Below are 23228 nucleotides of genomic sequence, written 5' to 3' on the forward strand. Positions count from 1 at the left end.
GGCTGTTCACAGAGAGTGAGCAAGCCAAGGCCCAAGGCCTACGTTAGTTTGGGAGGGAGCTGGGGAATGCAAGGAAAACCTCGATCGCTCTCCCTGCTGCTGAGACCGACTTGTCCGTTAGCGAGGAGCCTCCTGCTTTGGCCTGCAAGGTGCTTGAGGGACAGTGCTGCTTGGCCAGCATTCACGCCCCGCAGGGGTGTTGGACACCCCTCTCCCCAGCCCCGCCCGCCAGCTCCCTGAGAGGGCTCTGCTGCAAGCCTGGGGGCCACATTACAGTTGCAGATCCACATCCCTATGGGCCGCAGGATGGGGTGACGGGACCCTCTACTCCAGGGAGCTGGTTTGGAGCAACGGTTTAAGCACAATTATGGCAGGGCTGGGAACTGGCGGTCCTAAACTTGGCTGCGTTTCCATGGTGTCGGCGGCGGAGCCAAGAGGGCGGGCTCACGCAAGCGCCGAAGAAGCAGGCGGTAGGGTCCGACTGTGGGTACGCAGGCGCAGTGAGCGACGGTGAAGCCGGCGGCCGGTGGCCTCTGGGACCGACAAAGATGGCGGCGGACCCGGCGGCGGGAGCGACCTGGGCGACAGCTGCGGCTGAAGCTGCAGTCGGGCCCGCGGGGGTGCTTCACGGGGGCAGTGGGGGTTGGCCTTGAGCTGGGGCCTGGCTCCGGCTGGCCTTCCCCGCCGCCTCACCGGGGGACAGGTACGGACCGCGGCGTTATGGTGGTGGGGGGGGGGGTCCGAGGGAAGACTGTCCCGGACCCGGGAGGACGCCCTCCACAAAGGCAGAGGCGTGGGGGGCCTGGTAGGTCTGGGAGAACTGGGCTGGAGGGGCGGCATCCGTGGGTCGTGGGGAATGCACCGCCGGACTCCTAGCCAATCAGCGGCCTCGGCCTTTCTGCCCTCGAGGGGGGCGGACCCAGCTGAAGCCCTGCTTGCGGGGCGGGGTGGGGGGGGCGCAGAGATTAGGGGTCTGGTAGTTGCTCGTCCTCCCTCCCCGCCACAGCCCCTGAGCCCCTACACCACGTTGGAGCTCTAGGGTTTTGTGGGGGGGGGGGAGTGGTTCGCAAGTCACCGGTTGTTTAGTCGGCTTCATTTGCAGCCCGGAGGGGCAGGGGTTGAGCATGGCATGCTATCCTTTGGGCTGTTACCCTTGCGTGCACACCCGCGTTTGACCAGAGGTCCTAAGTGACCCAGGGCACATCCTGCTTGACTACCAGGTGTGGAGCCCCTTGTCATGAGGGTTAGATTATAGAGACAGGGGAGGTACAGGCTATCACTGACTTCTCAGCAAAGCTGTATTCTGCAGGAAGGTGGTGAGGATTGTAGAGTCACAGTGCGGGGCTGATATCATTCCTTCATTTACTTACTCAAAACTAAGTGTTCCTTTGTGCCAAACATTACGGTAGGTACTGGCTCTGCAAGTAGAAGCTAGTATGCTGGCTCAGGGTCTCACCTCCCTCCATACTCACATGCTGACCCTCTCTTCTCCCCCCAGGTCTAGCCTGTGGTGTCCACAATGCCCCAGGCCTCTGAGCACCGCCTGGGCCGGACACGAGAGCCACCTGTTAATGTCCAGCCCCGAGTGGGATCCAAACTACCATTTGCCCCCCGGGCCCACAGCAAGGAGAGCCGAAACCCAGCCCCTGGGCCGAACCCCCTGTTACGACCTCTGCCTCCCCGGCCGGGTCCACCTGAGGAACGGCTCAAGAAGCTGGAGCTGGGACGGGGACGGACCTCAGGCCCTCGTCCCAGAGGCCCCCTTCGGGCAGATCATGGAGTCTCCCTGCCTGGCTCACCACCCCCAACTGTAGCGCCTCCTCTCCTGTGCAGGACCAGCCTAGCTCGTTCCAAGTCTGTGAGCAGCGGGGACTTGCGTCCAATGGGAACTGCCTTGGGCGGGCATCGAGGCACGGGAGAGCTAGGGGCTGCACTGAGCCGCTTGGCGCTCCGGCCTGAGCCCCCTCCTTTGAGACGGAGCACCTCTCTCCGCCGCCTCGGGGGCTTCCCTGGGCCCCCCACCTTGCTCAGCATACAGACAGAGCCCCCTACTTCCCACGGCACCTTCCATGTGATATCTGCCCGGCCCTCCGAGCCTTTCTACTCCGGTGACAAGATGGTGAGGACTCGCCAGCACACATGGCCTTGCATTGCCGTGTTCCTCCATGCATCCAGCTTTCTTGCCACCATATGGGTTTTCAGTCCCCTTTTCCCAAGTCCCTTCTTCAACCCCTGGTTACAGGACTCACTGTCCTGTCCCCTACTGAAGTACCGTCGCAGGGTTGTCTGTGACTCCTCAGCTTGCTGGGCCACTTCAGTCTCCAGGGAATTGACCCAACCTTTTGGAATTCTCCTTTGTGTCCCCAGGCCCTTACTTTCCCTGGCTGCATCTTCTCTCCCAGGACAACGCCTAGGCCTAATTAATCTCTGGAGCTGAAGGGGGCGGGCTCAGAACGTCTGAGCTACTGTGGTTGCCATTTCCGAGCCGAGAGAGCTAGGCTGATTGCGTTTGGAGCCATCAGGAGAGGGTGCAGGAAGGGGCCACGGGGGCGGGAGGGGGCCTTGGAGGCAGCAAGGTGGGAGTGGGGAGCAGCTGGGCAGCCATGCCGGTGCTTGGGGAGTTGCCCCAGGAGCTACAGCGCCGGCTCGCTGGGCAGAGGAGTAAGTGGGGAACAGGTGGGGCAGCCCTGGCTGAGTCTGTGCTACACTCAGCTGTGATGGGCTTCCTGCTCGTGGCCAGTGAGGTAGGGAGACCCCAGTACCCAGTGAGGGAAAGGGTAGAGTTTGGGGGTGAAGTGTGGGCTAGGGGAGGCAACGGGCAGCATGCTGTTGAGACGTTAAAGTGCCAGCTGAGATGTAGGGGGACCTGCTGACTGTCCTCTGACTTTCCAGGCTCCCCACACACTGCTTCTTGGCTCTGGTCATGTTGGCCTCCGAAATCTGGGGAACACGGTGAGAGCCATTCTCCTGTCCTTCCTCCAACAGGAAGGTGAACTGGTGCTGGGGGTGGGGAACTTGCTGACTGGGGGAAGGCCTGGGGAAGGAGGGCACGGAAGCCCTTCCTGGGCAAAGGTCTGGAGGGTTGATGGCAGTGATCTGCTGCTCCCCAGTGCTTCCTCAACGCCGTGCTGCAGTGTTTGAGCAGCACTCGGCCTCTTCGGGACTTCTGTCTGCGAAGGGACTTCCGGCAAGAGGTGCCCGGAGGGGGCAGAGCCCAAGAGCTCACTGAAGGTGGGCATTGACTCCTGCCCCCACCCAAGTCCTCTTTCCCCCAACCTTTTGCAGCCCCAACTGCAGGCTCCACATCTGGCAGTTGTCCCTCCCAGCACCTGCTTTCCCAGAGTGCTCCCCACCTACTGAGACACCTCCTGCTTTCATGTACCAGTCACTAACCTCAGTTTCCCTCCCCGCTTCCACCCTGATAGCCTTTGCAGATGTGATTGGTGCCCTGTGGCACCCTGACTCCTGTGAAGCTGTCAATCCTACTCGGTTCCGAACTGTCTTCCAGAAATACGTTCCCTCCTTCTCTGGATACAGGTGGGAGAGCTGGAGGGTATGGGATTTCTCTGGCCATGTCTGGGGTAGGGCCAAGCAGGGGCCCTGGCGGCACTGTTCTCCAGGCAGGAAGTGGGGACCGATGTCTGGGCAGGGGCTAGTGTCTGTGGACGGGTGGGGTCAGTCGCCCCTACTCTGGCTGTAGCCAGCAGGATGCCCAAGAGTTCCTGAAGCTCCTCATGGAGCGGCTACATCTTGAAATCAATCGCCGGGGCCGCCGGGCCGCGCCGCTCCTGGCCAGCAGCGCAGCACCCTCGCCACCCCGCCGCGGAGGGGCTCTGCTAGGCGAACCTGAGTTAAGGTAAGGCTGCCCCTCTCCCTCTTCTCCCCTGGAGTTGGCCAGCAGCTACTTCCTTCACAGAACTGAGCTGGTCAAGATTGGGGACGTAGGGTCCCGGGACATGCTTAACCCAAAACCTGGTTTGAGAAGCAGTGCGAAAGTGGGAGGGAAGGCAGGAGAAGGAGGGGAACTGACAACAGGCACATAAGGGTCGGAAGCCCTCAGAGGAGGACAGCATGCTTTTCCTGGTCTGCATTCCTTTCTCTTCCTCTCACCTTGGATTTCCCCAGAAAGTCCTCTGAAACGTTACCCCTTTGACTCTTCTTTGAAATGTAGAAAAGGAGCTGAGGTATGGGTGGGGTACAGGGCTCTGTGGATCCTTTCAGTGGTGTTTGGGGTGCCCAGTGTTCCTGCTGTCTCATGGGTGCTCCCCATTTCCCTGACCTGTGGTAGTGACGACGACCGCGCCAACCTAATGTGGAAGCGTTACCTGGAGCGAGAGGACAGCAAGATTGTGGGTATGGCATGGGGCACAGCAGTGGGGACATGGGGTAGGAGGGGGCGTGTGCTTGGGAGAGAAAAGTGACACAATCAAGGGTGCAGAACAACTGGGTGATGACAATGTGGAAAAGGTGTGAGGGCCTTAAGGGTTGCGGGGGAGAGGGTCGGGTGGGAAGGGGGTAAGAGATGGCTCCCAGGCAGCCTCTCAGTGCCTCACAATGACTGTTCCTCCTGCCCCTTTGCCTCTCCCTAGACCTGTTTGTGGGCCAGTTGAAAAGCTGTCTCAAGTGCCAGGCCTGTGGGTATCGCTCCACGACCTTCGAGGTTTTTTGTGACCTGTCCCTGCCCATCCCCAAGGTGGGATGCCAGGGGTGGATGGGACATGGGTTCGGTGACCCAACCCTACCCACCCCAGAGTGGGGAAGGGAACAGTGGAAACCTGGATTGACTGAGAAGAGCTGGGAGAGGAAATTGAGAACATGCTGACCCTTTGTTCCCTTTCTGTCCAGAAAGGGTTTGCTGGGGGCAAGGTGTCTCTGCGGGACTGTTTCAGCCTTTTCACCAAGGAAGAAGAGCTGGAGTCGGAGAACGCCCCGGTACGTGGGGTTCATAAGGGGCACGGCAGGGGTGAGGTCCTGGGGACCCCAATGGGTAAAGAGGTTGCATGATGCCTTAGTGTGGGGAACAGTACTTGTGTGTGGGTCTCTTTGGGGTCTCAGCTGTGTCCTCACACTCCTGGGACAAAGGGGAGTGGCCCAGGGGACACAGGAGTGACGGGGAACATAGTGTGGGTGTGGGTCGGGGTGTGGCGAGAGGCAGGCGATGTGAGGAGCACAGTAACCTAACGTGCGACATTTATTCAGGTGTGTGACCGATGCCAGCAGAAGACACGAAGCACCAAAAAGTTGACAGTACAAAGATTCCCCAGGATCCTCGTGCTCCGTATCCTGATCTCCAAATTCTTATTTCCTCCATTCACTCCCTTTTCTCATCCCCCTCGTTTGCCGAGGCTGGACACTTGGGAAGTGAGTTTTCCTTAGGAGAAGCCGGCCACTCCACTGATCCCAGACACGCTCCATGTGTGTCTGGGGGGCAGGAGGGTGGGGGACGGGGGTAGTGGAAGCATCGAGACCTCAGTCCCACTTAGAGGCCCTCCGCCTCTTCCAAATGCTCCTTAACCAAGGCTTAGATCTGAACCGATTTTCTGCCTCCCGAGGCTCCATCAAGAAAAGTTCAGTCGGCGTAGACTTTCCGCTGCAGCGGCTGAGCCTAGGGGACTTTGCCAGTGATAAAGCCGGTGCGTCTGGGAGGGAAAGTCCTGAGGAGCACCGGGAAGGGGAGGCAGAGTGGGAGCAGGCACAGCTATGGTTGTAGAATCTGAGGGTGTCTCACTCCGCAGGAAGCCCTGTGTATCAGCTGTATGCCCTTTGCAACCACTCGGGCAGCGTTCACTATGGCCACTACACAGCCCTGTGCCGGTGCCAGACTGGTTGGCATGTCTACAATGACTCTCGGTGAGAACCACCTGCTGCCCGTTCCCACTGCAGCCCGGACACCTCCCCCAACATGAAGCCCCAGGAGGGCAGAGAGCCTGGTGAAAGGAGAGGTGGGGTCTCCCCTGGCTTCCTGCATGCTGTGAGGTTGACTTGGTGGGCAGCAGGGAATATGCAGGAATGAGCACAGCCGCTTGCTTCCCTTCTTTCTCCTAGTGTCTCCCCTGTCAGTGAAAACCAGGTGGCATCCAGTGAGGGCTACGTGCTGTTCTACCAGCTGATGCAGGAGCCAGCCCGGTGCCTGTGACACCCCCTTTGAGCCCTGGCACCTGTGAAACTCGTGCAACGCCCTTAAGCCCCAGGCTTCCCATTTACCTCAGAGACGTCTATTTTTGTGTCTTTTTAATGGGGCGGGGGACGGCGTGGTTGTAGCTCCCATTATTTTTTTTATTCTGAAGTACCCTTCCACGTGGAGGTCCCCTGTCTCCCGGCCCCATGTACAGAGGCCCGTGCCCGTGTACAGCCCCCAGACCTCTACAATCTCACTTTTTGTGAATAAATTTATTAAGAAAACGTGACGTCCTTATCTGTATTTGTGCTCGGGGCGGGCCGCGCTGGAGTCTTCCTGCGGCGCGTTGATGTCGACTTTGCCCAAGCAGTGAAGGTTTGCTTTGGGAGGAAAGAGGGACGCCTGGACCAGAGGGCGGGCACTGGCGCGACGGGGTTTGCGGCCGAAAGGGGCTGCGCCCGGCACCCCAGGACCGTGTTGACAAACACTGGGTGCGTTGCCGGGCGGCCGTCGCTCCCGCAGGCCCAGGCTGTTGCTAACCAGGGAGCCGCGTGTGGAGCCGCCTCCCCGCGGACCAGCCTCCAGGGTCCCCATCCAGTGTCCCCACAGCCGAACCTCACGGGGCCGTCCCCCCGGGGTCTCACCGTCGCTGGGCCTGGAATTCGGCGCAGGGCAGCGCCGACCAGGACGCAGCTCCCGCCGCCGCGGCCCGGGGGAAGGCAGCGTTGGACACGGCCGCTCGCACCCACCCGGCACCCGACCCGCTAACATCGGGCTCCACGCCGCAGCCTGTGCGACCCGTTCGGGGTTTTCATTGGTGAGTGGCATCCGGGGCCTTCCAGGACCCACCAATCCAGAAGCAGGAAATGCTGCGCCTGCGCGAGCCGCGAGGATCCGCGGGACGGCGAGTCTGAGGGACCCAAAGGGCTGGGGGTGGAAGCGGCGCGGCCCGATAGCGCGGGTGTGGCCCTTACCCGCCTTCCCGCGGAGCGCCGGCGGGAAGTCCTGCTCCTGCCCGCCACCTGGTCCTTCCTCTCGTCCTCTCGTCCCTCTCGCGGGTGAGTCCTGCGCCCCCGGCGGTCCCAGGTTCCCCGAAGCAGTGAGGGGCGGGCTTCTGGAGAGTGGGCGCCCCTGCTCAGCTTGTCCTCCTCGCCCCTCGCCCCAGGCTCCCAATGGGCCGGACCGTGGTCGTGCTGGGCGGAGGCATCAGCGGCTTGGCCGCCAGTTACTACCTGAGCCGGGCTCCGTGTGCCCCCAAGGTGAGTGCCCACGCGCGGGAGGGAGCCTCCTTTATACTCGCCTCCCATTTCTGGCGGAAGGGAACGCGCCGCCTCCGGCCCCTGCAGACCTGGTACCCCGCGGCTGGAGGCCGTGCTGCAGGATCTCTCCCTTGACCCCAGGTGGTCCTGGTGGAGGGCAGTGAGCGTCTGGGAGGCTGGATCCGCTCTGTACGAGGACCGGACGGTGCTGTCTTTGAACTTGGACCTCGAGGAATTCGGCCGGCGGGAGCGCTGGGAGCCCGGACCCTGCAGCTGGTGAGAGGCCGCGGCGGAGGGGGCCTTTCTTAGAGGACAGCGTTGGCCGGAGAAAGTGTATTTGGTGGTCAGTTGTTTCCTCAGTTTCTCCTCTTCCCGAGGACGTGCGGAGAGCAGGTTTCCGAGCTTGGCTTGGGCTCAGAAGTGTTACCTGTCCGCGGAGACCATCCCGCTGCCCAGAACAGGTTCCTGTACGTGGGCGGGGCTCTGCATGCCCTGCCCTCTGGCTTCAGGTAACACTGGCACCTCCTGACTGCCCATCCTTCTGCTTTGCGCCAGCCTCGCACCGCTTCCATTTCTTCACGTCCCAGTCTGTCAGCTCTCCAAGGCAAAGGGGTCAAATGAATGCACGTGACCCCTGGAGCCGGGATGGTAAGGCAGCCCCTTCCTCCGTGCAGGGGGCTTCTCCGCCCTTCACCTCCCTTCTCCAAACCTCTGCTTTGGGCTGGGCTGAGGGAGCTGACCACGCCCCGGGGCAAAGACCCTGATGAGACTGTGCACAGTTTCGCCGAGCGCCGCCTTGGACCTGAGGTGACACTGCCCAGAGGCCCCAAACCCCCCTCCTGAGCCAGCTGCAGAGCCCCTGCTCACACCTGCCAGCGAGGGGCTCTGCTGTAGCACTTGGGAATGCCCTTTTTCTCTTCATACCAAGTGGTCGCCAGAACTCGGTGTTGGGGGCGAACGCCTGCATTCCTTCTTCTCCTTCTGTGATGGGGGGACTGCTTCCAGCGCGCACCCCGCCCTGCCTCCTCCCCCACCAAGCGCGGGCCTCAGTCCCAGGCTCACCCCTAGGTGGCGTCTCTAGCCGTGGACAGTCTCTGCCGCGGAGTGTTTGCAGGTAACAGCCGCGAGCTGAGCGTCAGGTCCTGCTTCCCCAGTCTCTTCCGAGCTGAGCAAACCCATCGTTCCGTGTTGCTGGGGCTGCTGCTGGGGGCAGGTGAGGGCGGCACTGGTTTAAGGGGGAATCCATTAAGAATAGCCAGGGTGAGGGACCGGAGGCAAGGGGTGGTATTGTGATTCTTCTCTGCTTCCTCGGTGCAGGGCGGAGCTCGCAGCCTGACTCGGCCATCATTCGCCAGGCCCGAGCTGAGCGCTGGAGCCAGTGGTCACTCCGTGGAGGGCTGGAGATGCTGCCCCAGGCACTCGCCACCCAGTTGACTCATAGGGGAGTCAGTGTTCTCAGAGGCCAGCCAGTCAGTGGGCTCAGCCTCCAGGCGGAAGGGCGCTGGAAGGTAAGAGAGCCCCTTGGAGTGTGATGAGCCTGTGCTGGAGTTGCCCTCTCTGCCTAAAGGTTACAGCCAGGCCAGGGCTGGCAGGATTGGAGCTACTTACTGGGGCCCTAGGCACTATTTACAAGTGCGCTACCCCCTCATCCCCCAACCCCCACCTTCTTAGGCCCAACTTGTGGACCTTGCTCCAAGAGCCATTGACCAAAGTCTGTGGGTAGATGTCATGCTTGTAAGTGGCTGAGAGATAGGGGAAAGAGCTCTCCACCCACGCTGGACATTCCAGAGTGGACACGGGCCTGTCTGGTCACTTCCTGGAGGGATAGGAGGGTGACTGGGGGCTGACTACACAGTCTCGCAGTTTCTTCACCCTGGGTCAACACCCAGTCTGCTGCCACTTGGGTGCCCCCGAAGCGGAGGCAAACTTCCCCTTATGTCTGTGTCTCAAATGCCTTCATCCCGTCAGGTGTGTCTAGGGAACCGCAGCCTGGAGGCTGACCATGTCATTAGTGCCGTTCCAGCATCAGGTAATGGGGCAGCTGCCCTCCCCTTCCCCAGCCAGGGTGAGGAAGGCTGTAGGTCTTTGGGCCAGCAGGACCATGCCACACCCCCAAACTGGTCCTCCCCGGGGGGCTGAGGAAATGGCAGCGTGAGTGCCTCTGCCTGTGCCCCTCCAGTGCTCAGCAAGCTGCTGCCTGCGGACGCTGCACCCCTGGCTCGTGTTCTGGGCACCATCACTGCAGTATCCGTGGCCGTGGTGAACCTGCAGTACCGACGAGCCCGTCTGCCTGTCCAGGTGACACAGAGGAAGGGCACGAGGGCTCCACTGCACCCCTTCCCTGCTGACCCACCTCCTCTTCTCCAGGGATTTGGACATTTGGTGCCGTCCTCAGAAGACCCGGGCGTCCTGGGAATTGTATACGACTCAGTGGCTTTCCCCGAGCAGGATGGCAGCCCCCCCGGCCTCAGAGTGACTGTGAGAGGGGCTTCCCAGGGCTCATCTGGGGCGGTGTGGCTACGGCCAGGCTGCTCAGTGCTGTGTTCTCCCCCTAGGTGATGCTAGGAGGTTCCTGGTTTCAGACGCTGGAGGCCAAGGGCTCTGCCGTGTCTCAGGAAGCGCTCCGACGGCAGGCACAGGAAGCTGCTGCCACACAGCTGGGGCTGAAGGAGCCGCCAAGTCACTGCTTGGTCCACACGCACAGGGTGAGCCCCTTGCCGAGGGCGCACACGGGTGCTTTTGTCATTATCCTCATGCTCCGAGGCCTGGGACAGCACTGATCAATTTCCTCTTTCTCTCCCCAGAACTGCATCCCCCAGTATACGCTAGGCCACTGGAAAAAACTGGGTACGCTGGGAAACCAGCTGGGCTGAGAAGGGCCAAGGAATGAGAGCCCAGCTGTAACGTTCCGTGTCCTTTCTTTCCAGACTCAGCTGCCCAGTTTCTGGCCGCTCAGAGGCTGCCCCTGACTCTGGCCGGCGCTTCCTATGAGGGGGTTGCCGTGACTGACTGCATAGAGAGCGGGCGGCGCGCGGCAGCCCGGGTCCTGGGCTCAGAACCCAGCAGCTAAGCCTCACCCCACCCCTCCCTGCCCGGCTGGCAGGGCGTCTGTCACCCATGAAAATAAAAGTTGTTGGAGCACGGCTTGGTGGCCGTTCTGTCAGCTCGGGGTAGGGGGGCGGGGGCCAGGGGGCACAGACATGCAGAGGGTGCCTAGGATGCAGAAAGTGGGAGCAGAGGCAAGACAAAGTCCTTTATTAGAAAATATATCAAAACCCCAGCCCCCGAGCCAGGCCCAGAAGGGAAGCTGCCCAGCACTGGCAGAAAGCACCCAGGGGGAGTCTTACTTCACCAACACACTTCCTGGGAGCCATAAATAGAATAAATATTCACAGGGGTCCTGGGAGAAGCCAGGTCACTCTTCTCTCCATGGAAGAGGACGGGACTTGGGGTCCAGCCCTGCTCCTGCCCCAGGGGCAGGGGACTCCTAGGAATAATCACAAAAAATCATGACATCAGGATTCACAGTCATAGCCCTGGCAGATGACCCTAGAAAGAGGGACCCCCAGGTCTAGAGGAGCCCAGCTCCAGTCCAGCAGTGAGGAGAGGCCTGTGCCCCAGCACAGCACTAGTCAGATCCCCCACACCCCTCTAAGAGCAGTGAGGAGCTGAGTGGGGAGGACACGGCCCTCTGATTCAGCTTCATGATTGAGGGGCAGGAAGAAGGAGTCAGTGTGAACCGTGGGGGGCTGTGTGGTTGGCAGTAGACAGAGGGCCAGGCCTGGCTGGGGGCCGGCGCTGCAGCATCTCCTGACGGAAGGCCTGGGAGGAACCCGGTGGGTAACGGGGACCAGAGGCAGTCCGGGGACCCCGAGGGTCCGTCCCAATATCTGCGGTGATGTTCGTGTAGAGAGGGCGCCGCTCTCGAGCCAGCAGTCGGTATGTCAGCGAGTTCATCCCATCCTGCGTCCAGGAATTCTGGGTACGGACCAGGAGGTCAAATCTGAGGGTTAGAGGTCAGAGACTGAGACCCAGAAAGGAGCAGCAGGCGTGCAGGGACTGTTGGGAGTTTCATGGTGGCGTGCAGAACAGAGGACAGCCACGCGTCCCGGTTTCCTCCACTCTTACCTGTGGGGGTTCTCCTCATTGCCCTTGTCTCCCCGGTGCCTCACCATCTTGTAGTGCCCCACGGACGTAGGGGGGCGGGAGATCTTCATGCCAGCCAGGCGGACCCTGTGGGAAGAGAGGGCACCTTGGGGATCCAGCCTGGAGGAAAGAAAGCTGGTGACAGGTGCACAGGGCCAGCAAGGAAGGGACAGCCTGTTCTGTCCGCAAAGAACAACTATTAGCAGGCCAGAAAGTGAACTATTTCTAGTTAGTGCCAAGTCCTGGAAGGGGAGAGACAGTCCAATAGAAAGAAGGCAATGGCTGAAGAGGACGTGCAAACCCTCAGGGCCTCATGCGAGCTACCCAGGGGCCTGTAAGCAACTAGCAGAGGTAGGTTTGCACCTTCCACCTCTGCTTCTTGTGGCTCCCAGGAGCAGCCCTTGCAGTCTGGGAGGGACAGGACCAGACAGGGTGACAGAGCCAAGCCCAGTGGTTCTCACTACAGGAGGGGCTGAGCTGCCTCCTAGCTGCCTCCTGTCTGCCTTGCAACACCTGCTTCATGACCAGAAAAGGGTGGAACCAGGTAAAGGGACAAATCCGAACTCGGACACAGAAGCAAGAATGAAGATGGCCTGGGACAGTGCTGAAGGAAAGCATTTAGAAACTGCTGGGTGCTTTTCCCACAGGACTAGAATTCACCGGTGTGTCATCGTAGAGGACAAGGTGGGGGAAGCAGTGGATCCAGTACATCAAGCTCCACTGTTCACACCACAGATAGGAAACCGGGTCAGTGGAGGCTGAAGGTCAAATGCACACGAGAAAGGGAGTTGTCATGCCAGTGGCACAGGCTCCGACAGAAAGTGATTCTGGGCTATAGGAGTGCCTCCTGTCCCAGCCCCATAGGAAGTGGCCTGCATGCGACCCGAGCAGAAGGAAGGACAACTGTCCCTAGGCCCTACCCCGTTCTGGAATCCCACGATACTCTCTAGCCTATTGATCTAGACTAAAGGGTGACAGAATGGAGAGTGGCATGCAAAGTCTGACCTGGGAGGCCCAGAGGACAAGGAGTGGGTGGGTACAGGGCAGGACCAGGAGACTAAGGTCAGTATTCAAGGGTCATGGCCAGGGGTGGCCTCAGAGGATGGACCCAGGCTGGGCAGGGGAGGGTGTGGTGGCCAGAAGTCTGACCTGGCAGCAATGTCGTCATCCTCGCCGCCCCAGCCCCAGTATTCATTGGGGAAGCCATTCATCTTCAGGTACTGGTCAGGAGTCAGCGCCGAAACCCCTCCAAAGTACTGGGGGTACGGGAGGCTAGGAGAGAAAGGTCCTTGGGTTCCGAGGTCTGGGGCGCCCCTCCCCCACCCCTCAGCATGCCTCCCCCATGGGGGGGTGGTCTTCCAGCATCCTCTCAAGCCTACCTGTATCCAAACTTGTTCATGGCGACAGCCACATGCCGGGGGCCCCGGGGGTCGCACACATACAGATTGTGGTCGTTCTCTGGCAGGAGGTCCACATCGTGTAAGAACAGGCAGTCCCACTCCTCGTCACGCAGGGCCTCCCGCACCCCCACGTTCAGCAGCTTTGCCCTGTTAAATGTGCCATTTCCAGCCTGAAAGACACCAAGAGGCACCAGGCTGTGTCTAGCACAGAGAAGAAGGGCCGAGGTATAAAAATGGAAAGGGGGAAATCAAAGTGGGACGGGGGCAGAGAGACAAGCTGCGTTAAATTTTTCATTCACCACATGTATGAGCCACAGCACATGCATCTGTACTGCCATGTGGCTGTTCAGTTCTTCTTCCTGACAGGCACCAACCATGCCTTGCACGTGGGCGCCAGTCATCGCTCTGCCCCACTTTAGGGGGCAAGCATCTTGCTTAAGGCCACATACGGAACACATGGCTGAGCAAGAATTTTAGTCCAAATCTGTCCAACTCCAAGTTTACCAAAGGACAAATCCCAGAGTGTTGGACCGTGGGAATACCCTCAACAGAATAAGTACGGGGCGAGCACGTTGGCAGACAGTTCCAGGTATTGCTGCACGTTCGACAGTCTGACTGTTAAAATTATCCCAGGACACATCAGAGGAGGAGCATTTACTTGCGGCTTTGGCTTCCTTATAAGACATAGTCAGGGTGTGTGTGTGCGCGAGGGGTACCTGGTGGATGACATAAATGCCGTAAGCGAGCTGCTGGCGCTGCAGGAAGGGGTGCAGGTGGTAGAGCAGCAGACGCAGGTGGTGCTCCCGGGCACGGTGGGGCACGATGATGGCCGTTCGGGAGCGGGGCTCGCACCCTGCAGGGCGGTAGCGGCCCCCAGCTTCCACCCGGGGATTCCTCTCCAAAATGTCTGCCAGCGACGGCACTGGACTAAAGGACACGGACACGGGACCCACTGTCGGGAGGGAATGGAAGGGATTAGAGGACCTCCAGGGACTGGGAGCATCTGGGGCCTGGCAGCCTTACTTGGGGGCTCAGCAACCCCCAAGGGCTCACTCAGAAATCTCACAAGACTTGAGTTCCCCATCACTGGGACAGCTCTGCAAAGTCTGGAAGGTGCAGGCTCCTTACGCAGCTTACTCTCTTATTTTAGGGTTCCACAGCTCTCCTGCCTCACAGCTGCAGGCTACGGTTAGGGTTGGAGAGAACACACGGACTTGCCTAACTAAGAAATCGGGGCTCACTGACAAAGCGAGCATTTTCTGGTCTGAGGCAAGAAGCAGCCCTGACAGGGCAGGCGATGGAAAGTAGAGGGTAAGCCCAAGAGTCCAAACTGCAAATGCAGCATCCACTCTAGGTCAGCCTCACCCCACCTTCAGTTACTAAGCCTCACGTGCTAAGTCCCACGCCTGCCACCTTTGCCTTTCCAGGCCTCCCAGCCCCCCACCTTGGCCTTCCCTTCAGCCCTCCTTCCTTCTGGACTCACCTAAGAGAGGGGACCGCTCTGGACAATAGGGCAGGCCTTGAGGAGCTGGAAGGCCGCCTGGGGCCCCAGGCAGGTGACTGAGGTTACTGTAGACGTCATGGGGGTGAGAATAGTCAAATGTGGGCCCCTGCTCTCGGCCAAACAGGGCACTGAGGCTGCGGAAGCCACCCAGCGACAGGTACATCATGACGGCCAGTTGGGAGCCCGCGAGCAGGGCCAGCATGCAGGGCCGGTCCAGCAGCCTCCGCAACATCCTGGGCTGTGAGGTCTGGGGAGGGAGAGAGGACAGCTCTGGGGGCAGGCAGGAAGGGCACAAGCCAGCAGAGACCATCCATCGGGATGAAGGTGGTGCAGGGGTAAAGGAAAAACAGGCGAAGAACAGTCACAGAAAGGAGCGCACAGGGACAGGGCCATCGCAGTCACCCAATAGGAAGAGACAGAATGTAATCACAGCAACCCCACCACCTGTCCCTCCCAGCCCAGGTTTCCCTCTCCTCCACCCCTCCCCAACCCTCGGCTGCCATCTACTCTCTGTCCCTACCCCCCAGTTCAGAGGCGCCTCTGGGAAACCTCCCTTCCAATTTAGAGGGGAAGAGACAGACTAACCTAGGCTCAAACTGTGTTCTTCCAGATCATGGGGGCTGCCGGGGGTCCCGGGGGAGCAGAGATGTGAGGCATCATCTAACATTGGAAATGTCACAGAGGACAGAGAAAAGCTCCATCCGGCACTCCGACAGCGTACCTGGGACAGCTAGAACAAAAGTGGGCAAGGATGACCAAGCCACGCGCAGCGGGCAGAACCCGGGATCCGGCGGAGGCTGGTTTCCCGGCAGGGGAGGTGAGGGAACGTGGTTGGAAAAAGAAAAGGGGAAGAGTAGGACATGCTAGGTCCCTGGCCTCTCCCACAGGCGACCCCGCAGCGGTAGGTCAGCTCCACACTTAACCCTCCCCCACCCCAACAGGACCAACCTGTTTGGGGAGTGGGGACAGGGCAACGAATGGACATATTATTTTCGCCAGCGGGTGAGGCAGTCATGACGGGACTGTGCAGCGGTCTCTAGAGACCCGGGGCGGAGTAGGAAACAGGCTCCTTTCCATTCCTGACATGCCTGGGAGCTAGCTCCGCAGGTGCAGGGAGCGTCACCACCTGGGAGCTGCAGGCAAACACCCCGAGGCGCGGCGGGGAGCAGCGTGGGGGAGGCGTCCTCCACCTTCCTACCCCTCCCCAGTCCTAGCGGGGTGGGGAGGAGGGTCACTGCTAAGGTGAGTGGGAGAAGAAGGGCTGGGCGGAACCTGTCCGGGGCACCTGGGCTAGCTCACCTGGAGGGGCGTGGTCAGCGTCCTGCGGGCGGTTCCAACCCCAAGCTTTCGGAGCACCCCCAGCGCACCCCACCCTCCTCCCGCGGTCGCCCTACCTTGCTCTGTGAGCCCACAGCCTCGGTCCACACTTCCACCGGGGACCGGCTCCCTGTTCCAGCGGGTCTGCAGCCTTTGCCCCAAACTTCTCCTCCCCGTGGCCCGAAGCTTTTGGCCGGGCCTCTCACCCCCACCGTCCTTAGTCCACGTACCTCGTACCTGGTCCTCTGCTTCCCGTCGTCACCGCCACCCTGACAGCCGGGCAGGCACTGCAGCCGCCATCTTGGAAGCGGGCGCTGATGGGGCGGGGCGTCGCGTCACAGGGCGGGGCCTCCGGCGGGGCCGGCGGGACGCAGGGTCGGAGAGCCGCGCGGCCGGGGGCGGGGCGTCGCGTCACGGGGCGGGGCCTCGTGTTACAGGTGGCGCCTCGGGACGGACCGGACGCAGAGCGGGAGCGCCGCGCGGCCTGGCAGAGCTCGGAGGAGGCTAGGTAACCAACCCGGAGGGGCTCGACCCCCGGGGAGCTGGCGCGGCTGCTCATCCACGCCCAAGTGCCTCCTGGCCGAAGCCCGTTTCCCACCCCTCAGACTTGTGAAAACAGCAGCTCAGGGCCGAGACTGACCGAGAGGTCAGTTTCTGGCCCGTCCGAAGACCCCACCATCAGCTCGGGCTAGGCTGAGCCCTTTCCTCTGTAAGTCAGTGGAGCCCCCTGCGTCCCGCTGCCACTTAGTATCAAAACTGTTTCTTGCCCAGGTTACATAGTTGCTGACTGCTCTGGAGCAGTTTTGTATCCCTGTGGTATCCCACAGGCCTTGAAAGAGAAACAGTTGCCAATGAAACAAGGAAACATTGTGTGTGGACAGAGGGCAGTGTGTGCTTAAATGTAAAAAATGTTTCCCCAGATATTAGAGTAAAATGGAGGCTCCATTAGTATGCAGTGTGTTTATTTTGTGGCTTCCGCAACCTCCCTAGCATATTGTGTTCCGTGGAAGCAGCTGTTCACACTGAGGAAACGGTGTGCCTCAAAAGCTCATGGTCTTGTGTGTGTGAAAGCGGGTGACGGTGTGTGTGTGAACATAGCGTGACAAATATGATAGCCCGGAAATGGCCCCTCATTCACAGGGACTGTTGCAGAAAGGCTTCCGGAGAAGCAATGGCCGGTGGGAGCCCTGAAGGACATGCCGGCAGCACAGCCTTCCGCTTCCTAAGATTCTATTTCCCTGGAGCTACTTTACAACTCTGTGTAAGTAACTGAGTGACACGCAAATTCTGTCCTATCTGATAGAGGTTCAAATAACCCCTACGCTCCACATCGCTCCACATCGTAGAAAAAAATATTTTTTGCCCCCATTTTCATATTCATTTCTGTATTCCTGATCTGTAAATGTGTCTGTTCTTTAGATTTTTTTGACCCCTTTGTAACATCTGCCTGTTTCCTCATGAGTTAAGTAAAATCTTTAGCACATGTTCATTTTTTTTTTTTTAATTGGGGAACAGTGTGTTTCTCCAGGGCCCATCAGTTCCAAGTCGTTTTCCTTCAATCTAGTTGTGGAGGGCCCAGCTTAGCTCCAAGTCCAGTCGCCGTTTTCAATCTTTAGTTGCAGGGGGCACAGCCCACTATCCCATGTGGGAATTGAACTGGCAACCTTGTTGTTGAGAGCTCGTGCTCTAACCAACTGAGCCATCCAGCTGCCCCAACATGTGTTCATTTTTATATATGTATTGACAAAAACTCTCTCCTTGACCAAACTTTAGACAGACTCCTTTGAGCCCTCTTTTCAAATAGCCCTCATATTTGGGCCCCTCACCACTTTTCCAAGAATCCCGCTAAGTCAGTTTAGCAAGAATCCATCCCCTCCACACACACACACACACACACACACACACCCCTTAATCACCCTGGCCTTCCTTCAGCAAGAATCCTGTTATGTCTGTTTAGCAAGATTCTCCCCACCCTCACTGTAACTTTCTATCCACTGACCCTCTCATTCTGTTCATTGGCTGTAAATATCCACTTGTGCATGTTGTATTCAGAGTTGAGCCCAATCTCTCTCTGACTTTTAGGAGGCAAACAGGACTTGTTGATTGACTGGATGTGCCACCAAGACAGGGAGTTAGAGGACTTCAGATGACTTCAACTCAGGCCTACTGTGAATCACTGGGTGGATAGCAGTACCATGTAATGAAAAACAAAACTTAGAAAAGGCACATTTGGAGGAATGTGGTGGAGATGGCATTTGGTAGAGATGACAATTTAAACTTTAGACTAAATGGGTAAGGTGCCTGTGGAGGCTCAGAATGAGAAGACACTGGACTTGAGTGCAGTGCCAGCTTTGAAACCCATTAGCTGTGTGATGCTGAGCAGTACACTAGGGTGGGTTCATCAGTAAAATGAACCCTCTCTTAAGGGGTTTTGTGATAATTAGTGAGACCTATGGGAAAGTGCCAGCAGATATTCCATGCATCTGAATTTTCAGCACAAAGTAGGAGCCGAGCAAAAGCTCAGGGTTTTTAAGGAGCTCACTGTGTAGGGAAAAGATAGACCTACACCGATAATTGAAATGTGGTTCTCCCAGAGGACCCTTCCTCTGAGCCCCTCTGCTTCTCCATGGTGTGCTGTTCTTGTAAGACTGACTTTCACCTTCTGTTCCCCCCCGTTCTGCTATCTTCTAACAGCTCCCCTATATTCTTTTGTAAGCCCCCTGTTTTCAAGAACTTTCATCTCCATTCCATTTCACCCTGGCCACACCCAGGACTTCATCATCACCTAGAACTGCTAGGTCTGTGTGAACTTAAATTCTAACATGCTGGCTGGTTCCTTCTACCACGTCCTACCTTTCTGTATTCTGAGTAAATCCTGGGCCCCCTAGTGGCCCGGTCATGACACACAACACGGTAGAAGAAACGCAGCCTTGTCATCGGCATCTAATTTACAATAATTTAAATCAAGATTTAGTTCCTCAAGGAAACGTCACAGGCACGGGGGAGGAGGCAGTGGGGTAGGGGCACATTTCAATGTCTTTGAAATCTTTTCTTTCCCACCTGGATGGTAGCTTCTCCCTAAAGCTGTCCCTTCTGGCCCTACTCAGCTCCTTACAGTATTACCCTCCAGCTTCAAGTCTGTTCCCTTTATATCACTTTGGCCTTGTATAGCAGCAAAGAGCCCTGGAGCCGAGCCAGCAGGCGGAAACTTCCTTCCTCCACAACCACCCTACTCTCCATGGGGTTCCTCTAGAATGGGAGGTGGGCACCTCCCCCAGGAACACTCTCATGACCCCTCTTCTGTGCTCAGTGCCTTCCTGTCATGGCACCCTCACAGAGGTCGGCAATTGTTGTCTTACCTGACTGTCTCAAGCCACCACACTGAACACTCTGAGGACATGGACCATGTCTTCCCTTCTATCATCCCCTGGATAGAACCCAGACCTTTGGGCACCATTTCTACAAAACAGGCCATCTTAGATCTGACCCAGACAGTTCCTTAGTATAATTATTTTCTCGTGCTAATGCAGGAGAGGGAAGGGGACAGGGAAAAGGAAGAGATCTGAAGGGAGAGAATCCGCACGTATGACACTTACTGGAAGCCAGACACAGGGCCCAAGCATTTACATCATTATACTGATAAGTTCTGACCACCTCTCCATAAGGCAGGTAGTAGTACACCCATTATACAGGTAAAGAAACTGAAGCTCACGGAGATCTAGTTGTTCAAGCGGACATCATGACATGTAAGTGGCAAAGCTTAGGTTCAGTCTCAGTCCAAAACTCTGCATCCTTTCCAGAGGCTGTGAGAATGTCATTTGTCCCCACTTTGTAATCCCTTACCTTACTTATTGAACAAATAAGTGAGATAAACAGTGAATTCTGATGGGAAATTAGATTAACAAATATATTTTCCTCAGACCCATTTTCAGCTTCTCAGTGCTCATTTGTATCCACGTATGAAGAGAATGTGCTGGTGTGTCTCAATGAAGTGAGACTCATGTCTGTCACCCGTGTGCCACTGTTTGTGGATGGGTGTGTCCCTGGGTTTGTGGGGCCTGTGGGCTTGTTGCCCAAAGACTGTGCGGAATGCCTGAACACTACTTCCTGCATTCCTGCCTCCTTCCTAAGGCTACTGTGGGTGCTCCGGGCCTGTCCCCATATAAGGTCCTGTCTGGGGGGGGTTTCAGCGTTATTGCTCCTCTGCCCTGCCTCTTTCTGAACATTTTTGGAGCTGGTGGTTTCCCCATGACTGTCAGCTGGTAATGCTTCCTGCCAATGATTTTGGCTTGCCACCAGCAACATCAATGGGAAGGTATTCCGATTGGTTTCTGAAACAATCCGCTTAACCATAAAGTGTTAATACGTTGAATTCCACTTTCTTCCTTCCGCCTCCCTCACAAGCCCCCACCCATGAGATGCTGGTTTTGTCACTTATAGTCAATCTGGTAGGTTAGAAAACGAAATACTGTAATACTACATGGAGATTAGGAAACGGTCTCCAGAACAAGTAGAAGTGTAAACAAGTAGCCGGTCCCATAATGCCCAGAATCCCTGACTCTCCCACCCCCACCCAGAAGCAGTGCTTGGACGAATGCCCAGATTCCCTCTGCTCTAACCACAGAAGCAGAGATTCTCAGGCCAGAAAGAGCCTCCAGACACTGGCCCAACTCAGTCACTGCTTCAACCTCAAACAGACAACGCTTGCCTGCCTTGGCGTAAGGCTGTTGTCCGAACAGAGACACGGTGCTCACCCCCCGGCAGTACCTGGCTCTTCTTCCTCAAGCTCATCACTGTCCCCTCTTTCTCCCTCTCAAACCAGATACTGGGATGTCTCGGGGCCTCCTCCTTCCTGCCATTCCTGCTTCTCCTCCTGCTTGTTCACCCATAGCCCAGCTCGGGCCCAGTAAGCAGGAAGCCTGGGAGCCAGAGCCCACCTTGGCCCTTGTACAGAGGTAAGCAGCCTCGATCCCCAGCCACAAGGGGTTGGATCCTGACTTGGGGATACTGGACAGCCTGTGGCCCCTCTGGAAAGGGTGGTTGGGGGGACAGCAGTCCAGAAGGTGTCGTCAGGCCTGCCTGGGAGGGAGGGCTGGCTGCCTGTCACTTCTTTCGATGAGCTAGTTTTCTCTCTCCTCCTCTTCACTGAACACCTCCACCCATCCACCCATCACAGGGGACCTTTAAGCCCCTCTGGGAAGATGTTTAGGTTTATAACAGTCAGAACCCTAGTTAGTGAGCAAGAGGCTTCCTTTTAAAATTATGCCAATGAAAGTGATTACAAAGTGAGTCGCCAAGAGCATTAAGAAAGGTCAGAGGGCTCTCCCGAGGCTCAGTTCCTCATGGCCCAGCCGAGACTCTCCCTCCCTACCCGCAGAGCAGAGCCTGTGAAGCCCACCCGACCCTCACCCTACAGTTCCTTGTGCCGTCCTGTAGTTTGTTTCGGGGTGAATGCAGTGAGCTCCTTTAGCAAACTGCTTGTGTTTGTACCTCACATCTAAGCACAGAGCTCGGCCTGTTGTCCCAGGAACTCAGAGAATGAAGGTCTGGAAACGTATTACTGGGGCTCTGATTTTGCTAACTAGAGGAAACACTTGAAGATCACTCTTCTGTTTTTACCTCCTCCAGCCTGGTAGGTAGGAGGACAGCAGGAGAGGTCAGGGGCAGGCACAGCAGTGGGCCCATGTGTGTGGAGGGGGGTGGGGTGGCCCTGTCCCCGGAGCTCACGAGGGGGAGGCGCGGTGCTCCTGGCATCAAGCACAGGGCATTGTGTAGGGCACGGCCTGGTACGGGACTTGTCAGCAAGGCCCAGCCCGTGAACACAGCAAACAGCCACCACCACATCCCCGGCCTGCCTCAGCCCAGGTCCAGCTGCATAGCCCAGCACCATGTGGCCGCCTAGCTCGAAGCTGCCAGGGTCGAGTGCCCTGTGCCCCCCCTCTCCCACCCACTCAGGTCTGCTCCCTCCACATCCAGCAGTCCCGCTACTGTCACTCAAGACTCCAAATTCTGGCAGGATCCACCTGCCACCCTTTCCCAGCCCTGTTCCTGCCCGTGCCCGCCCGTGGACGTCCCACATTCTTTCTTAAGCAAAGTGGCCTGCTCAGCAGGAAAAGTACAACTGTTTCTACTCTCCGCTGCCCTTCCTGCTCTGCCACCACTGACACCTGGCTCCTGTCACCTCCGATCCTTCCCCATGCCGCTCTTTATGTCCTCTCGACTGGCCCCTACCAAACCACCTTCTGTTTCACTTATTAAATTCCCTTCTAACCTCACATCTTCCAAGAAGTCTGTTGGGTTTGCACAGGTTGCTTCTGGGAACGCTGTCATCAGTAGTCTTGGGGAACCGCTCACGTGGGCACAGCCTTTATTTACTCTTTGAAAATACTGTAACATTTGTCTCCAGAACGCCATGTGGGGAGAGGTAGCATCAGCCCCTTGCTTGGCATTAGTGACTTACTCAGTTCTACCAACTGACAGATGACCCCCAAGTCCAGTTCAGCAGGTCCCGCAGACCCCAGTTAGCAGCTCACCCTGAGTGCGTGTTTGTGTGCAAGGAGTTATGATCTAAGCACCTTCGTGGTGTTGTCAGTGTGCTTGGAGCCAAGGGTTTATTTTGTCTCCATGTGGTTGGGAACCTCCAGAGATCAGGGACTGAACTGTCCTTTCTCTGACAGTCCCTCAGAATCCAGGATAGGGTTGTGCCAGCCAGAGGAACTGCGAACGGTGGCAGGGGCAGGCCCCACTCACACCGTGGGTCTTTGCCACGTTCAAGTGCATGCAGACCCACTGACAGGGAGGTGACAGAAAGGTAACGGAATCTCTGACAGCAGCTGCCATGTGCTGGGCATCGTGCTAGTTCTTTATTTGTATCATTTAATTCTCACAACAAATCTCCAAGGGGGGTATTTTTATTGGCACTTGAGGAAACTAACATTCAGAGCCGTGGAGCCGGTGCAGCCCACATCTGTCTGACTCCAAAAGGAGCACATAAATAGCAGAATTCAATTTACATGTAAAACATAATAATCCCTTACTCCCTGAAGACGTGTCCTACCCTTGGCTCTTCCTTTCCCAGGAAATAAAAGCCAGGAAGAGGAAAGCAGGGTTGGGTGTACCTTGTGCATAAACACACACACGTTTTCTCTCACACAAACACACACAGATCACTCAGGCCATCACCTTCACCCTGGATTTCCTGGCTGGGGTGAGGGCGAAGAGAGGTAGGGGCAGTTTCCCCAGGACCCAGCCCTCACCCCGTTCCCTGGTGCTAAATAAAAGTGAATAAATACTAAATAAATACAAGTGGGGCCCACCCTGCCTTCCCCCTCCCTCCTCTGACCGGCAGGGCAGAGGGAGCAGTGTCGGTGGAGGACTGTCACCCAGTCCGCTCCATCCACTACGTCGCTGCCGTCCAGGGCAGGGACCGGGCAGGGCCAGCCTGCACAGGGCAGCGGGCTGGGGCTCGCCCCTCCCTCACGGTG

At 57.8% G+C, this 23228-nt stretch overlaps 3 protein-coding genes and 1 long non-coding RNA gene across 17 annotated transcripts; 3 read left to right on the top strand and 1 right to left on the bottom strand.

Annotated features, from left to right (window-relative positions):
- Nucleotides 1-479: 479 nt before the first annotated feature.
- USP21 (ubiquitin specific peptidase 21) lies at nucleotides 480-7548 on the top strand. Of its 4 annotated transcripts, XM_033093058.1 has the most exons (15): nucleotides 482-703; nucleotides 1499-2119; nucleotides 2893-2952; nucleotides 3111-3231; nucleotides 3426-3537; nucleotides 3701-3856; nucleotides 4289-4353; nucleotides 4590-4693; nucleotides 4846-4932; nucleotides 5200-5278; nucleotides 5526-5633; nucleotides 5736-5850; nucleotides 6046-7176; nucleotides 7258-7377; nucleotides 7519-7548. In XM_033093058.1, exons 2-13 carry the CDS (start codon nucleotides 1520-1522, stop codon nucleotides 6134-6136), a joined length of 1698 nt encoding a protein of 565 aa, XP_032948949.1. In that variant the 5' UTR covers nucleotides 482-703; nucleotides 1499-1519; the 3' UTR covers nucleotides 6137-7176; nucleotides 7258-7377; nucleotides 7519-7548. The 4 variants fall into 4 exon arrangements, with proteins under 4 accessions (XP_032948951.1, XP_032948948.1, XP_032948950.1 ...); XM_033093057.1 differs by lacking the exons at nucleotides 7258-7377; nucleotides 7519-7548 and having other exon boundaries at nucleotides 481-703; nucleotides 1499-2194; nucleotides 6046-6333; XM_033093060.1 differs by lacking the exons at nucleotides 3701-3856; nucleotides 7258-7377; nucleotides 7519-7548 and having other exon boundaries at nucleotides 480-703; nucleotides 1499-2194; nucleotides 6046-6333.
- On the top strand, nucleotides 7041-10520 carry PPOX (protoporphyrinogen oxidase). 4 transcript variants are annotated; one of them, XM_033093061.1, is made up of 13 exons: nucleotides 7041-7176; nucleotides 7284-7377; nucleotides 7519-7653; nucleotides 7738-7886; nucleotides 8052-8184; nucleotides 8446-8590; nucleotides 8695-8885; nucleotides 9346-9406; nucleotides 9557-9675; nucleotides 9745-9855; nucleotides 9933-10082; nucleotides 10182-10224; nucleotides 10305-10520. In XM_033093061.1, the coding sequence occupies exons 2-13, from the start codon at nucleotides 7291-7293 to the stop codon at nucleotides 10445-10447; spliced, it is 1467 nt and encodes a 488-aa protein (XP_032948952.1). In that variant the 5' UTR covers nucleotides 7041-7176; nucleotides 7284-7290; the 3' UTR covers nucleotides 10448-10520. The 4 variants fall into 4 exon arrangements, with proteins under 4 accessions (XP_032948952.1, XP_032948953.1, XP_032948954.1 ...); XM_033093062.1 differs by having other exon boundaries at nucleotides 7756-7886; XM_033093063.1 differs by having other exon boundaries at nucleotides 7771-7886.
- A 95-nt stretch (nucleotides 10521-10615) lies between these two features.
- Nucleotides 10616-16073, bottom strand: B4GALT3 (beta-1,4-galactosyltransferase 3). 5 transcript variants are annotated; one of them, XM_033092219.1, is made up of 8 exons: nucleotides 15982-16073; nucleotides 15013-15157; nucleotides 14407-14674; nucleotides 13640-13875; nucleotides 12903-13093; nucleotides 12673-12795; nucleotides 11506-11610; nucleotides 10616-11380 (listed from the first exon to the last, which is right to left on the bottom strand). In XM_033092219.1, exons 3-8 carry the CDS (start codon nucleotides 14657-14659, stop codon nucleotides 11107-11109), a joined length of 1182 nt encoding a protein of 393 aa, XP_032948110.1. In that variant the 5' UTR covers nucleotides 14660-14674; nucleotides 15013-15157; nucleotides 15982-16073; the 3' UTR covers nucleotides 10616-11106. The 5 variants fall into 5 exon arrangements, with proteins under 5 accessions (XP_032948110.1, XP_032948108.1, XP_032948107.1 ...); XM_033092217.1 differs by having other exon boundaries at nucleotides 14407-14697; XM_033092216.1 differs by having other exon boundaries at nucleotides 14407-14697; nucleotides 15975-16073.
- LOC117014406 (uncharacterized) lies at nucleotides 15164-23137 on the top strand. Of its 4 annotated transcripts, none has more exons than XR_004421515.1 (6): nucleotides 15164-15669; nucleotides 16182-16453; nucleotides 16885-17005; nucleotides 20567-20699; nucleotides 21247-21376; nucleotides 21700-23137. It is a non-coding gene; the product is annotated as an uncharacterized LOC117014406 (long non-coding RNA). The 4 variants fall into 4 exon arrangements; XR_004421516.1 differs by having other exon boundaries at nucleotides 21761-23137; XR_004421513.1 differs by having other exon boundaries at nucleotides 21247-23137.
- The last annotated feature ends 91 nt before the right edge of the window (nucleotides 23138-23228 follow it).

This window comes from Rhinolophus ferrumequinum, chromosome 22, assembly GCF_004115265.2.
Source record: "Rhinolophus ferrumequinum isolate MPI-CBG mRhiFer1 chromosome 22, mRhiFer1_v1.p, whole genome shotgun sequence".
NCBI lineage: Eukaryota > Metazoa > Chordata > Mammalia > Chiroptera > Rhinolophidae > Rhinolophus > Rhinolophus ferrumequinum.